This window comes from Chlamydotis macqueenii, chromosome 3, assembly GCF_036417535.1.
Source record: "Chlamydotis macqueenii isolate bChlMac1 chromosome 3, bChlMac1.mat, whole genome shotgun sequence".
Lineage (NCBI taxonomy): Eukaryota > Metazoa > Chordata > Aves > Otidiformes > Otididae > Chlamydotis > Chlamydotis macqueenii.
In genome coordinates this window covers 101,865,001-101,881,839 of record NC_141558.1, presented here as the reverse complement: position 1 = coordinate 101,881,839, position 16,839 = coordinate 101,865,001, and the positions used below count along the sequence as shown (strand labels likewise).

Here is a 16,839-nt window from a genome sequence, read left to right as displayed (position 1 = left end):
AACCCAACCCTTTCCAAAAAAAAAGCCAAAACCAAAACAAAACAAAAGTTGTTTACGTGAAACAAGTCTAGGAGTCTCAAGCCAGTTCCCAACATTAAAAAATTCCACTTCACAAAGAAGTTACGAAACTGGGACTAGTGAGCAATGTCAGAACAGACAAGGGATTGAACTCCTCCACATTAGGTGTGAAAAAAAAAATCAGCAGGACACAAAACTTAAAAGGATTTAAAAGTACCATAATCTGTCTGGTTTGTACCTAAATAAACAACTGAAGCAATCAGAGTTGTTAATCAAACAGTATGCGTAATTCCCATTGTTAATTTTTCTTATTTAACACTCTGGGCCGTATTGAAGTCAAACCGATACTATCTGATTATGACTCCCAGCTGCTACTGTGTATGCTCTACAAACAGCACTTGAACACAGCCGCTATTAATAACTCATCTGTCTGACTTTGGCCTATCAAGATGTTACGACAGGCACTTCCATCACCCTAACACTTTCTGTGTAACCACACCGACGCAGGTATTCGAACATTTCAGACCCACTTTTGATATTTCAAAGTGATTCTCAGTTTACCTAAAATTTCTGTGATATTCCCTTCAATTTCCTGTAAAAAAGATACACATTTTGCGAAACATTGAAATATCCTTCAATACATAGGAAAAAAATCTGCAGTGATACTAATTGGCAACGTATCTGATCAGCATTTAAAGTACTCCAATGCTTTTTACTCCATTAACCTTGAAATAAATTACAGTAAGTAGTTCCTGTGTGACAGAAGTTTTAATTTAGCACTACATCTCAAGTTACACACGTCTTTGAGTTTGACATAGAGCCTCATTTCTTGCCAGTTCTTGTACCCTGAGGGAAACCCAACAGAGAGTAAAACCAGGCCTTACTGTGTAAAGAACAAAGGGTGTTCATGGCATTGCTTTTCTAAACCAATTACTTTGGTACAAATTACTTGTTTTTGTCTTTCAGCATACATGTCCATTTCTGGCTTTTAGACTGAGCTGCTAGACAAAACTCTGGATGCAAAGAGCTTTGTACTTCACATTTCACCGACATCTGAAATGACGCCTGCTCTTTTGGCTACTAACACAGAGCTTCAGACTTCAAAGTGTGCAGCAGAATATCATCTGAACCAAAAATGGTTTTATTCAAACCATTACTCACTTTTCTTCTCTCAAGACATCTGTTAGTCCCTATATTTTACAGAAGTCTTTCAAAGTTCTTCTTGCTGAGTTATTCCACGGATTTCACCCATTGGAGTTATCTATCATAGGCTCTTTTACTTCATTCCAGTGCCTTCAGTACAGTTGGAAGCACAGAGCTTTTGCAGCTTTGATTTACATATTTAGATCAAAGTACCGTAATAGCTCTCCACAGTCATTTAAAAAATAAAAAAGGGAGGTGGAAATATATCTGGTACCTTTCAACTTTCTAGCTGGCAAAGCACAGCAGGCCTAATCTGGAACTTGCTGAAGCCAAAGAGCTTTCCAGTGATTTGGGATTAGACCTAGTGAAGATAAGTCATGTATAAACTAGTTTGCACTACGCCTGAACCACAGTGGGTTCTAAGGAAATAACTTACTTTTTTTGGCCTTGGAGAAACATGTTTGATGAGTTGATTTTCATCGTTTCAGCCTGAAAAGGCAGTAACAGATCAGTTAAATTGTCACACAACATTCCAGCAAAAGCAAATACATCAGACCCATTTATCTTTTTAAAAATGCAATCTGTGTGGGAAAGAACACGTTGTACTTATGGAGCATTATGAAATCATGTTTTTAAAAGAATATGGAAATGCACTAGTTTAATTAGATTGCTGCTCTTAAATGATAATGGGCTTGCCCTTTCAAATGAAGGTTTTTAAATGTTGAATTGCTGTTACAAATCGTCATAAAAACTCAGTAAGCCTACACAGGCATTCAGCCAAAGCATGCTTGGAGGACCAACTCTCCAATGGCCTGGAGGGGCCACTGCATTTTCCCTTATGGCTACTTAGGGAGTATCAGAGGTGTCCCTCCCTTGCTGATGTGGCTGTCTGCTGCTGGAACAACTATCCAACATTGCCATCTGCTGACTGTACTTTTTCATTACAGTACAGACAAAGCCCAGCCAGAAAAGAAACCCACTCCAGAAACCAGCAATTTATATTTAGAGACCTTCTGAATATTCATATTTAGCTCAAAAAAAAAGGAAAGAGAACTTCTTAGAGTGGCTATTTTTTCAGAGGACCAGATTCCATATACCCATTTATTATCATGCTGTGGGAGCATATATTACAGAGCATACAGAGGAATGTTTCAGAAGACACATGAAGCCTAAGATCTCCTGTTTGCCAGAAAAAAAAAAAAAAAAAAAAAAAAGGAAGTTTTGATGACTAATTGCTGATATTTGTTGTTTTAATATCTTGATACCAAGTAAATTTGTCTAAATTAACCAAGAGTTCACCTCCTCCCCTAAAGCTCTCTGATGCTGCAGGCCTGCTAATTGCTTTAGAAACAGGTGACAGACTTCTGTCTTGTACTCTTCAATAGCTGCACAAAGGGTTGGTTGAAAAACTTGGCAGGAAAAACAATGATTTTGAATATGTAATTCAATTTAAAGGCAGCCAAGCATAGTGCAAGAACACTATGGCTGTACATATACCTGAACTGGTGAAGGGAGAAATATAAACTTGCAGCAATTTTCATGTTATGTGTTTTTCACAGGGTTTTTTTTCAGCTTTCCTGTGACTTTCTGGCAGCTCTTTTTATTCTCAGTACAATTAATTCATTAATTTGATGTCCTGTCAACAGGTATAACTCTGCTTCAGGGGACGGAAAGTTTGGAGAAATGTTTGAGCTTTTAGATGCTTAGCCAAACACAAGCTCTACGTTAACAACTGCTGTTTGCCCACCATTAGCAGTGACACATTATTCCCTCATCGTGCTGACTGTACTTTCAGCATCTGCTTAGCTGTATGAAATTACCTCCTCACTTCACACAGCTGGAACACTTATCAGCGTAACCAGTGACAAGGCCAGGCTGGATGAGGCTCTGAGCAACCTGATCTAGTCGGGGATGTCCCTGCTCCTTGCAGGGGGGTTGGACTAGATGACCTTTGAAGGTCCCTTCCAACCCTAACCATTCTATGATTCTAAAAGTGCCTTTATTGAGATCATGTGCTATTTCTAACAGCACAAGTGCCAGTAGAAAAGGAATACTGTTTTTAAATGCTGAATGTACTAATCCTGCAGAAATTTGCAAGCGTCTGACTTTTACGGTTTAAGTGGTCCTCACACCGGCCACTCTCAGTATGCAAATTTTAACACATAAATCTCTGCAAGTTCTGTACCTTGGATTGCACGATATTCAATACAAGGCTGTCTCTCACTGTGTACTTTGTACAACCTCAATGACAATGAGAGCTCAACCAATAATGATGGAACCTAGCGAATTACAAAAAAAAAAAAAAAAAAAGAAAAAGCTTATAACATTGTTCTGTAAACAAATTCTGTAAACAAATATCCATGTTAACATTTGGAATTTTATTAAAAATCCATTGCTTGATACCAGCAACCCATCACAGACCCACAGACCTCTTTTTCAACCTAGACTTAAACCTGACCTTCCTGATTTTGTCTGAAACGTGTTCACAGCTATGGTCATTTGCATGCCTCAGGGAGTGATCTGCAGTAATGTTCAGTTATTTACCCATCTAGAAATTGGATTTCAAAGGGAATCAGGACTGTCCTATCTCTCTCCCTTTGAAGTTACTAGGCATTTCAGTATCTATTTCAAGAGCAGATGATGCCAACTTGGGATACTTGAAAATCCCACCCAGAACCATCCAATTCTCCAGGTTGAGAAACACAATAGGTTAAAAATAATGATTCTGTAGTTGTTTAATGTATCTTTGGGTACTAATCCCCAAGCTCATAACATGAATGCAGAAATAACCCCTATGTCTGCAGACCGTCATCTGACACAGTGAGGTCAACCTACAAGCCTCCTGTTGCAGGATCACAGGCTGGACACAGTGGTGAACGTGGATGTGCCCAGACTAGGTACATGTTATGTTCTCAGAGGAGAAAATAAAGACTGCTGAGTGTTAATCTCAGGGCTAAAGGGTCCATATCATGGCAATACCTGGACACCAACACTTCTTGAGAAATCTTGCTAGGAATGTTTAGAATTAATTGTTTCTTGCCTCTATTTCTTTAATAGTGTTTTCCATGATATCCACCATCTCAACACAAACCTTTGTTTCTTTCTTCTCAGTCTTTAGTACAGTAATTTCCTCCCATTTATTTGAGAGCTTTACACCTCACAGATTCAAGCTCTTCAGAAACAGAAAGTGGTTTTCATGCTATCTTCTTTGTCTCATGCCTGGTGCAGATTTCTGGAAGTATAAATACACATGCGCAATTTAAAGGACAGAGCTGGCAGTGGAAAGCTAATTGGCATATAAGGCTGTGCCCATAATGCTTTCAGTAGGCATACCCAAGTACGAGCCTGAGTTAACCAAGCCAAGCAGTACAGACCAGAAGCACCCACAACATTGCCCCCAGTTCAGCTAGTACACACACCCACTGTACCCGCACTTCATTCCACCAGTCTGAACACTGGTACACAAGCTATGACACTCACTTTTCACAGTCATCCCCAACCAAGACCCTTTAGCACTTCACAGAAAAATACAGTCAGGCTCTAGGTATAACTGGAACACAGCCAAGGAGGAAATCACTGCATCCCAGCAAGGAGAACAGATAACAGCATGCAAGGAGCAGAATAAACATGCTGTACTCCCTTAGGAGAGTCCAGAAAAGGCACTTTGGAATTTTACAGGCCAACTTCACTGCCACCTCACCCACTCCCCTCACTAAAACAAGTCAATAATGTAATCCTACAAGATCCTACACAGCCAGCTCACGCTCCTGCCCAGCGAGGGTCTTATTTGAGTCAAAGACCTTTTCAGCTTTTCACAGCTTGTCAGCAAGCTCATCTGCAGCCTATCGGTGTCTGTGCTGCTGCAGCCAGAGCTGTATTATGGGACCTTGCCAGCTCCTCATCTAGGGAATGAGGGAAGCGACGTGCGCAGACTAATAGTGCCCCTCAGTCCAAGGGCATGGACTAATACAAATAAACTGCTTTCTTCCCTGGCGATAGTGCAGCTCAAGGTCACGCTGTTTTATCTCTCTCCCACTCCTTGGTTGACCTCTTGGTGTTTGTCTGCAAAAGGAGCTATGGAAAAGCATAGCAGCCTTGAAAGATTCCAGGGTGCAGGGTTAGACGTCCAAGGCTCTGTGGTTGCAGAGCAGCCAGAGAGGGGAAGGAGAGAGGGAGAGAAGGCACTGGTGAAGAGAGCAAGAACAGGGAGAGGAAGAACTGGTCTGTCTCTGCTGTGTGAGGGCTCCTAACGGTGCGGCCTGGCTTGTCTTACTGGTGCACTAAGCAGCTTAAGAAAATCCTGGTGTCTCAGGGGCTGCCCTGGCCCTGGGAGGGCTTTCAGAGCCCACAATAGTTCTTTAGCCACATTTGCAACATAACAGCTTTGTGCCATGCTGTAAGATTCAGGACTAGGCCACTGTGTTGGGCAATGATGATGTTTCGACAATTAAAGACTACTTGTTGTGTGATCCCTCCTACTCCCCAAGCAGCTTGTCATGGGCAGCCAACCCCACTCTGCCTCCCTCTGCTCTGCGATGCAGTATCAGTGCAGGGTCAATAGGTTCCGTGAGAGCTGACAGCTGCGATGAAGAGCAAGGCAGGCTGGAGGAGAAAAGCATGAGCCCAGCTTGAGTGGTGCACTGCCTCAGATGGGGAAAGTGCCCGACTGTGCCTCCTGCTGCTCCCCCTCCCAGGGGCTAACAGCCACTAGCTTCTCAAAAAGCCTGTCCTTTCATGTGAGCCACTGAAAATCATTGCGAGAATATCCCTCCTTCTGTGGATCAGGATAGCTACTGGTCCTGGAAGGGTCTTACAGAAATGCTACCTGGAAAGACAGAAATAATGCATTCTTTTTTAGAAAATATTAAGAAAACATTTTAACAAATAATCAGATCTCCATTTTTTCTCTCTGGGAAAACTGTAAAGTTCTCATTTCAAGTTAACTTGGATTGAATACTTTTTTAATAGCTTAGCATCCCACCTCACAAAAAAAAAAAAAAACAACAAAAATATCTGCACAGCCTTGTTCCCTATAGTGCCAGCACATGTTAACATATTTGGCCCAAATTTCTTGGCTTAGGCTTTTAAATACAGCTGTGACTCAAAAAGAACAGCAGCAACATATAAATCTTTCTGACTTGGCTGGTTTTTATTCCTCAATGTGTAACTGAGCAAGCTAGGAAGGGGAAGTTTGAGGTTAACTGAGTAAGTATTTTTTTAAATTAGTACCTGGTAGGGAGGAGAAGGGGAGAAATCTTTACCCATTGTTTAAATGTCTTTTAGCTCATTTTATGCAAAACCATTCCTTAGATATGCCTTGGCCTACAGAGTTCTGATTGTTTTGTTCATTAGTCCTCCAGGAGACTCAGAGTCAATGACTGATTTTACGGCTTTTTAGTGGTTGGCTGCAAAACTCTGGAATTCAAAACCTGTACTGTGTTGTAGAAATAAATATAGTCAGGGCAGTTGCATTCAGGCATACATTCATTGATGGGAAGACAGTCACACTAGGGAGGAATTTGTCCCAGTTTAATTGCTAAGGGAAAAAAAAAAAAGTAGAAGCTGGTTTGATTGTTCAAGCATTGTTCTTGCTGAAGGTGTGTTTGCAAAAGTGCATTACAGGCCAGTGACAGGAGCTGCCCACGGTGAACTGCCTGGAGCAGGACACTGGGCCACTGCACAGAAAGCAGATTTAGATCTTCCTATGCAGAAGGCATTTCATGTCACCATTTAAACAGCTATTTCCTTATTTACCACATTATAATTTCCTAACTGGTACGTTCTCATACTCTGGAAGAAAACTGTGCTTTGAGTCCAGGTTTTCAATAACGGCATAAAATATAACAAGCAGACTAGTTATACCGTACTCTGTCCTGATGGCATTTCACAGGATTTCCCAGTTCATCATTAGTCCACTTTTCTTTTACTCTTCCACAACTTTCCAGATTTATGAATTTTATCTTACTCAAAGGTCCTGATCCAGATTCCACTGATGAAAAGCTTTCTCAAAAGACACTCCTTTCTCAAGTAGTACATAAATAGAGCGTAAACCTCATTGCTGTTACTGAACAAAAGTACCCAGCAAGCATCCAAGATGGACTGGACTATTATAGGGATAACTAGAGCATCCAGGACTGATACAGTGAAGGCTGAACAGAAGATTAGGAAGGGCATATGAAAGCACATGGTTCAGGGCTTAACTTACTCATGATAAGCATGAAACCCAGTTATCATGCTTCTGCCAGCTGGAGGGTTTCATGTACCATCCCCTGAGACATCTTTAACATACCAGAATGCTGTGACTCTGACAGTGACAGAATCAGTCACAGACTCACAGAGATGATTTGGCAGTTCTGTAGGTTTCTTCGGCATTAGAAAGTCTCCCACTGACATCTACTGGTTTCAGATAAGGCCAGGAGTGAAAGAAGTATAAGAAAGATGTTATGTGTCTGATTTTATTAGATGTCAGCACATTTTTATCATACTAACAGGAAAAATTTCAACAGCTGAGATACTTTTGGATCAGTTTTCCTTCCGACTCTTTAGAACATCTTATTACCATAATTCATGCCATATTCTGCTTGAAACAAAACTGTCCTATCATTCATTTATTTTATCTTCTGGGGTCTGGCTCATCCATAGTGCCATTTCTAATTCATTCTTCAGTCTACAATAGACCAAAAGAGAACAACAGTTTCACAAGTACCTTTTCAAGATCATGTACAAAGTTAGATGTGAGCAAATAGTTGTTAGGTATAATGAAGATTATTACACATGTTCAGAGGCCAAATGTTGCTCTAAGAGGGCATTAAGCAAGTTCAAGCTCAATGAATTACAGTGAAGTAACTCCAGGTCTGAATGCTCAGTGATGCAAAGGAGAGAAGAATTGACTCTCTGTAAGGAGTTAATAGTATTCAGTCACTCTCTATTTCATTAAAATGGCAGCTTCTTTTCCTTAGAGGGGAAACTTCTTGTTCACTGAGTGAAAATACTGAAGCAATTACACCTTTCTTACATCGTGAGACACATAGGTATCACAATAGCATAAGTAGAAAGCTTAGTTCTTTGCATTTACTTAAATATTTTTACCTCCTCCCCTCATCAAATCTCAAAAATCCTACCAGATATTCTAACATCTACATTCTAACATCTACTAACCAATGTAATTTTGAAAAATACATCTGTCTTGTATGAAAATCTTTTCCTCTGCCCGCCCCCCAAGGATGGTTTCCCTATACACAGAGAAAGGACCAGGACTACACACGGTCCATGGCAAGAGGAAAAATTCGATCCTAGGCTCCCAGTAGCAACCACTGCATCAAGATGACTCAGAGTTTGATTGTTAGTTTTCATTCAAAGCTAGAAAGCTGTCGTTAGAATAGCACAAGTTCCTAGACTCCTATGGAAACAGATTGTTATCCAGAACTGAATAGTCTTATAGAGTATTGGAGTTTTATACCTATAGCTGTCAAATCTCTCAATAACTCTTTTGGACCATTCTAGGATGTTTATCATTATTCCTTTTCAACCCTTTGTCAGAAGACAAAATGTCATATTTTTCCCCTTTACTTCTAAAATATTTATAAAAGCTTACACAAAAATCAATCTCTATAGCCCAGATAAAATTTGCATATGCATGCTCTATAAATATTCCACTCTATGCCCCTGATTCATGCCAGTTTGACTTTATCCCACAGTAACACATCATGAATTCTCTCTCTGTAGACAAGTATAGACATGTAGAGTACTGGGCAGCTGTTAATTATCGTCCTGTTTACGCTAGCAGAAACTAGTGAATATGAATCTCTTTCACACTCCAGTATCTTTAACTGCAAAATCATCCAAACTACATTTTGATAGCATAGTGTAAATATTCTAATGTGTACACACTAAATAGACTGGAAACAACAATTGCAAAGACATAAAAGACCTCTTAATTTATTTCGTTTAGATAGAGTAACATTTACAAGAATAAAGGATGGGTAAGAAGGGGAATCAGCAGCTTCGTGAAAGAGTGACTTCTTAATTCTTCACATTCAGGCAGTGGAGAGGGCAAGAACAGGAAGGTTGGTAAGTAAGATCTCCTGCTAGGACAGCTTTCAAGCCTAAAGGTTAGAGTTCTAGAACTAAACAACCATTGAGGGTAGCAAGTCAGATCAGAGCTTGGAGTAGGAGTAAGGAGATTTGAAAGCTGTGATATAAAATATCCCAGTCACAAAACACAGAGGCATGGAAATACTGGGTCAGTCCAAAGAAGACCAGGAGCCTCACAAAGTTTGAGAATGAGCTACTCAAAATAAGAAAGTCAAACCAAGTCCTGTCTTAGAGGACAGGACACAGGCAATTGAGAGCATAGGCTTTGTTGCCTCCATAATAGGGAACAAAGCAAATGTCCCCGTAAAAGTGACACAGTCTGAAATTTAACAATGCAGGCTGCAGCCTCTGTGGTCAGGAGACTTCTCTGTGATGGGAGGTCAGTCAGGAATGGCAAAAGAAAGCCTTAGTCCTGCTCAGAGCTGAACCATGTCTCCCAGTGTGATTGGTATAAAAGAAAAGGAGGGGGAGTGGTTTAAAAATATATATTAAGAAAGAAGAAAGATTTTTACCTAGAACAGGCCATTCACAGTATCTAATCCTTTGGCCCTTCCTCCAAGATCTGCTGTTGGTAAAAACTTCAAGAACTCTATTTACTTTTTTCTGTTTTGTCACATCTACCTAATTGCTGCTAGAGGGGTTGACAGCATTTGCAACGCTTACTTTTTGTTTCTTTCCAGAGCAGTACTGGCTTTCTTCATGAGAAAAAAAATCTTCCCTGAGTACCTGTATTTCTGGAGCCTTTGAAGGCTTTGTTTCCATCCCTTTGACCTGAGCCTTCACAGCCTATGAGAATGCATGAAAAAGAGTAAAATGTGAAGTCATGTCATTTCCTTTGCTATAGGTTTTGGCAACACTTTTAAAATTACATTTTCAGTAAAAGTCAGTTCTGACGAAAGTTTCTGAACGAGATGCTTGTGAGACTAAGAGCTAATATAACAAAAAAAACCCCTGTGATAGGTTTTAGAATCACGCAAAGTCCTTTATATTTGCAAATGGATTAAAGGTTTGTTACAGATAAAAAAAGAATATGGACGATTCTCTCTGTGTGTCACAGCCAGTAATATGAAGACTCAGACTGATGCAAATCCCTTACTTTTTGACAAGTCTTTCAGATGTTTTGCCACTGAGCAGTGTGTTACTCATCCTAGACAAGGCACTTATGCTGTCAGCTGTGCTACGTTCATCATAACCTTTCATTTTCATTTCAACAGATTGTCAATATCACAAAGGAGCTCACGGGCCCAGTGCCAAAGAGAGATGATAGCTTGGGTGAAATCCTCAGAGCAAATCCAAAGGATTGGTTCTGGGTTGATGGAGAACACCAGCCTAAAAAGCTATCAGGAGAGGAAAGGGCTAGTTTTGGAGTAGGGAAAGTAAAAAGAGGAACACTACAAAAGGGTCAGATAGTGAAAGGTGCAGGGACTGGTAGGTCCAGGCTAGGCTGAAGTGGGGTCCTGTGCCATGGGCAGGGTGGGAAGAGGCTCCAGCGAGGCCGGGCAGGGCCTGTTATGGATAGCTGTGCCCTCAGGGCTTGACATCTCCTCTGTGCTCCCCTTCTACTTCTTGAAGCCTCTTCCTTTTGTCAGAAGTAAGATGTAACTGGTGGAAGAGGCAAGGGGAAGGGGTGTGTTGCACTACTCCTGGAAGCCTGAGGCCAATGTCACCCTCTGTACAGCAGCACTTCTGCAGGAAAGCTGGCGCAAAGACTGATGTGGCCCTGCCAAAGAGGAGAAAGAAAGACAATAGGTTTGACCCTCTGAAATCCAGCACAGGCTATTCAGCCAATGCTCTGCTTATTCTGTAGCAGCTGCTGTCTCTGATTTCTCTACTGTGTGTTGCTTCTACAGAAACTGTTGTAAGCAAAGAAGCAAAGGATGAGCACTAGGTCTCCTGTGTGAAAGATAAGGTCAGGAAGTGCCCATACCTGCCTTCAAATACCTGATTTCTCTGTAGCATCACCAAGGAAAAGAGCTAATACTGAAAGTAAATACTACTTTGTATTATACTGTAGGCAGAGAGTCTAGAAGCATCATCATGTACAGCTCATACTCACTCTAAATAAATTGAGAGGAAAGAAGACCGTTAAAAATGTTTAACACAGTCCAGAGATTACAAACTCTTGTTTCAGTTTAGCTCCAGGAAAATTGTACCTTTTGTGCTGTGACAGAAGGTTTACTTATGCTACCACAGACAGGTTTGTTCAAAACCCAGAGGCGATCATTCGGATTTTGACTATGCCAATGTCATTCTCAGCATAGGTTGCTTACCCAACTAGCTCCTCTTCCTCAAGGATTTCTTGCTTGTAATACCTGCCCCCTCTTCCCTTCTCTTGTCCATAAATGCTGGATTTTAGTGGGTAATTATTTTGTCAACAAATATGGAGGAATGACTTTTTTCATCTCTCAGTTTTTACTGGAAGAGTCAATGTAGAATTTCTGCCATCACTGGCAACACATCTCAGTGTAGAGAATTAGAGTGCAACTTCATTTTTCACCTGTAATATTTCAATTGTGTTCCACATACAAATCGCTGTCCTGAGTGCCCAAGAGGAGAAACCAAAAGATTTAGTCCCCAAATAAAGGATTCAAGTATCATCCTTCAGCATAGTGAAAAATCAAAAGGAAAAAAAAAGAAGAGGAAACTGTCTCATAACTCAGATATAAGAACTACCACTCCTCACGTGTAACTGTTCAAAGTGAGAGGTGGACGAATAACTCATCAGTAGGTTACAGCCTGATTTTTTTTTCTCCAAACATTTTAACAATTTTAGAATTAGGGCTAGAGTTTCAGAAAAAAAAAGTTAAGTGAAGGCTGGGGTTTTGGGGGGTTTTGGTTTGTTTGTGTGGTTTTTTTAGCAATGCTTTTATCAAATTGCTTAAGTGATAGCCAGGAGTTTGGTGTTTCTTTGTGTGACTCACACAAAGACCTTAGGGGAAACCTGGGAAAGAATTCATATGTCTTTCCCAAAAGCTGTCTCTCCTTCTCTCCTGACCACACAGAGACATTCAAGCAAGCACAAATGTTTAAGTATTGCATGTACTACTGCTGTCTTGTAACCTAGGGGACACTGCAGGAAGAACGAGTCATGGCTTGCTGCTATATGGTTAATTAAAAGGCATAAAGTTACAGTAGGAACACTGGCACACATGCAAGGGCTTGTTGTCTCACCAGTAGGGCCAGTAGCAGAACTGGGAATGCACTACAGACAAAATCACATGACTTTTATAGCCGTGCAGTTTAGTTTGCTGGTCAGATATTAAAAAAAAAAAAAAATCGAAGGAAACAACACACATGCAGTCGTGGCCCTGATTTGAATGAATGAAAGTGGTGACAGAAAACATAGCCTGCTCCTGAATCACTGAATATGCGCAACTTCCAATTCACCTTTCTCCCCAGTGCTATTTGTTTCAGTCTTGTGACCTTTGCATCTACAGATGATTTGCAGAGGTGTGCAATTCCTCGTGATTTCTCCTTTCTCCAACATGAAGATGCTTATAGATGGAAATGGTGTCCACTCAAATCACTGAGCAGACTGGATACCAACTTTCTATAGAGGCATATATCTTAATGCTTCTATTCTCTGCTCTTGTTTGCTTACCTATGTACAACGGGAGAAGGAGCAAAAATGAGGAAGAAATTAGCCATCCTCTCTGAGATCACAAGTAATTAAATTTTAAAAAAAAAATGTTATGAGCCCTTGAAGTTTCTTAGGTATGTTTGATTTTAACACGTGAGTAAGCGGGCAGAGAAAAGTCTCCTGAAGAATATAAATACCCGGGAGAATTACTTTCCTCACTGTAGCTAAAAAGGGTTAAATGTCCCAGATGCACTGAGAAAAAACTTGTAAAGGGCACTGAGAGATAATGTATTTAAAACAACAGTTAAGGTACATTTATCTCATGTTGTGCTAAAGCTTAAGAATATTTCTTACCTGAATTTCCTTCAGAATATCACAAAATGTAAGAACACTGTTGCATATATCTTCAAATACTTCCTCAGCAACCTGTAGTCACTTGAAATGGACGAGATCACAGTCACAGATTTTCTGGAGCTCCTATACAATCCTCAGAATGAATGACTACATACCTGCATATACAGAAGGTGCTCTTAAACAGTTACTGTCAGAATGTATTACTTTGGTCAAGCTAATGCCATTTCTCCTGACAGTATACAGTAAGAAATATCACAAGAATCCAGATCAAGTCATGGTCATAGCATGAATATTGTATTTTGATCATCAGTAAGAAGAAAGCTCACATTCAACAAGACAGAATGTACTAATCGTCAAAAAGACTAGTAGAAAACAAAGATTACACAGATTTGTGTGGTAGAAGACAATTACTACATTATACCTCAACTTATTGTTGAATATTTTGCTCACATCTTTACAGCCAATCCTTCCACAAGTATAAATTAGTTTATCTCTACTGACTTCAACAGATTGTCTCTAGATTTGGAAGTAGACGACCTTGGAACACATTGCATTCCTTAAAGCAACGGTTAGCTTAGAGAGATATAATTAATATATAAATAACCTGAGAAACCTTAGCTAAGGAATACAACAGTTAAAATCATAAACTTACAATCTCATGGTTATACATACCAGCTCCGAGTAACAAACCTGGGAGAGAGAAAGAAAGTGTCGCTGAAGCAACCAGTGCTGTGTGTTCCTCTATCATGGGAACTTTTTCTCTAGAGTGCTGTTGGCCTCACTTCAAAGTGTTCTGTTCCTAGGATTAAATTTTTCACAAGAAGTCTCTTACGTAGATAATAGACTATGTCAGTTTTTCACTTTGTAAATATCCTTGGTTCAAACCAAACCTGATAGAAATTTTGACCATTTAATCAAAGGCAAAGATTGCTATCACTGCTAGTTAGTACATCTTCCTGCTAAACTTTAGAAAAGTTACACAGTCTCACAAAAATTGTACTGATTCAAATTGTTTCTAGGGAAAAAGTTTTCTGGGAAAAACTGCTTTAAAAATTACAAAATCAAGCTGTTATAGCACTTTGTCTCTTCTGTTTTCTGCCATACCTCCTAGAATCCAGTGGAATATGGATTATGTTGCTTCTCCATTAGTGATACCCACAAATACGAATTTGTTGCCTCACTTCTCTCATTTTGCGTAACTTTTTCTTGGAATGTTTTGGTAGTATGTTGCAGGTATACAAGAAAGACGTTTGCTTATTGGCTTGATCATTTCTTTCCCAGTTTCTGGTATAGGTAGCACTGCCATTGGGATGACTGTTTCAGTCAAGCCTGACCTCTGTTTTCTCTGTCAGCAGTCATCTCTCCTCTGGTCTTGCAAATACCACTGCTTAATTCTCTGTAAAATACCCTAGATAAATCAGCTGGCATCTTACAAGGGACGAAAACCTGCCTATACGTACCACAGTGAAGGACAAGGTGCCAAATTCTTTCAAAAATTACTCTCATCTACATTAAATGCTAGTCCTCCAGCCCACACTAACCTAGTAATTTCTTGGTTTATTGACCTCCAACTTCTTTCATTCAGTTCCATCCCTAATTTCTACGAATCCAGTACATTACTCTTACTCCTGCATTTGGCTCTGAGTGCTGATGAGATCATTAATGCTTCCCCCAGGGCATCAACTCTAGCAGCACAAGCAAGTTCTGCAAGGCATGTGTGCTTGACCGATCAAATTCACTCCCCATCCCACCTGTCAGGAGAGGCCAGCCAGGGTCCAACAACTGTCTGTGTGTAAAGAAATAGTTTACAGCACACACAGAGAAGGTACCTTCTTTTACAGATTATCTCAAATGTGCTGCTGAATATATGATTCCTAAGAGGAACAGTTCCTGTTGACGAGCAGTGATTTTTCCCATATAGATCACTAGCTTGCAAGATCCTGCTTTACTGTACACTTAACACATTTCCACGTGATGATGGAGGGAGGGATAAACAGTGGTATACAGCTTTGAGCTGAGGGTTTTGGAGTACAGTAGATGTGTTCTACAAGTGTGCAACTACAAAAACATATGGGATCATCGCTCTGACAAGAAGAGAGAGGTAATTTTCCCTAAACTGATTCAATTTTCCTGGAATACACGTAACCAATCCACCCAGAAAGATAATTCAAAATTTACCTTTCCATCAACTTGGGGACTCTTTTTCTTACCTTAGGCAGCTTTCTTTCATGCTCCTCTGATACTTTGCTCCCTGTGAAATCATTCTGTAACAGTTCATGCTTTGCTATGAACTGCTTCTGGAAATGTAGGAACTCATTAAACTGTTCGGTTTTAGTTACACCAGCTGCATATGAAGGTATGAACTGGTACACATCTTTGGCAAGCTCCATAACACAGTTGGCTGTTCTTAACTGGTTTGTTTTTCAGCACCATAATCTCTGACACACCTAACTCAACTCTTTTGAGATGCATATGGAGTCTGTCCCCTCCTCTACTTTCTTTTTAAGCGCTTTCAACTTCAACATTTCCAGCGGAGTAGAAAAATCTGCTGAGGCACCAACACCGGTCACAGGTTACTGTGGATGTCTGTTATTAGGGCAGGAAGATTCAGCCTGTGCTGGAAGCAGAGGGATGCTGGAACAAAAGTTACCTGAAGATCTTTTCATCTTCCTCGCTCTCTCATTTTCAGCTGGGAATTGATTTCTTTCTGTCATGAAACTAGTTTGTTTCCTGGCAGAGTACCATCATCTCTGTTTTATTTTCTCTGAAGGCTTATAAAGCTTGCTACGATTTAAGTGTCCTGAGGTGTAAAGTTTAACAGCTGTTCTGTAGACCATTTCCAAACTATCAAAGAGATAAGCCAGGCTTCTCACTTGATGGTTTTTCTCCATGATGAAACAGATTGTTGTAGCACACAATCAAAAGAAAGAGGAAAGACAAAATACACTTTTAAAAGGGAAAGTTTTAGATGATGAAAACTTTCAACACAGAACAAAACTCTTCAATTCTAGAACAGAGTACTTTACACAGACATGGCCTACAAAAATATACTTCCTTCTTTCTTATCCACAGCAGTATACACATAATCAGACAGACCTGGAGAGACCTGTGGGTTCTTCTGAAGCTCAGCCTCTGCCCACTCTTCTTGGTAACAATCTTTGCCTTTTTCCCCTGGGTCTCCCCATGAATTCGTCTGCTTGAGGGAGCAGCCTCTTCTGCCCGTTCATTAACGCTGTTGCACTCTAGTGTATTTAGAAGTATTTAGGCTTACCTACACAGATACTCTGGTCCTGCAGGACCTTGTTTCCCTGAAGAGTGAGGCAATGAAGCCCACAGAAGCAGAATTAGGAAGATAAGAGGTTTGTGAGTTTTCTCCAAATGGACAGGAATTTGGAGGAAAACATTGCAACTCATTTCAGTGCTGCACTGAGGCAAAAGTCCAGGCATCAATCAAGGAGCAGGCAGGCGCGTAGGCCAGCTCTCCGTACCTTAGGGAGCTGGACAAGACCTTAAAGCAGCTGCACGCCCTGGCAGACACCCACACAGCATATGAAAGACACTTAAGCCTGCAGGAGACCATGCTAGCAGATCAGGGCACAGTCTGACCTCAAAATCCCACACTCCAAACCCAATGAGAAAGCTAATGAGAA

The 16,839-nt window shown here is 40.5% G+C and overlaps 1 protein-coding gene across 1 annotated transcript; it reads right to left on the bottom strand.

The window, feature by feature from the left end:
- Window positions 1-3,302: 3,302 nt before the first annotated feature.
- Window positions 3,303-15,579, bottom strand: C3H6orf118 (chromosome 3 C6orf118 homolog). Its single transcript, XM_086744623.1, is given in 7 exon segments — window positions 3,303-3,440; window positions 4,202-4,303; window positions 4,305-4,346; window positions 9,982-10,041; window positions 11,265-11,312; window positions 13,190-13,261; window positions 15,400-15,579. Coding segments are annotated over 7 exon segments (642 nt in total).
- Between the last annotated feature and the right edge of the window lie 1,260 nt (window positions 15,580-16,839).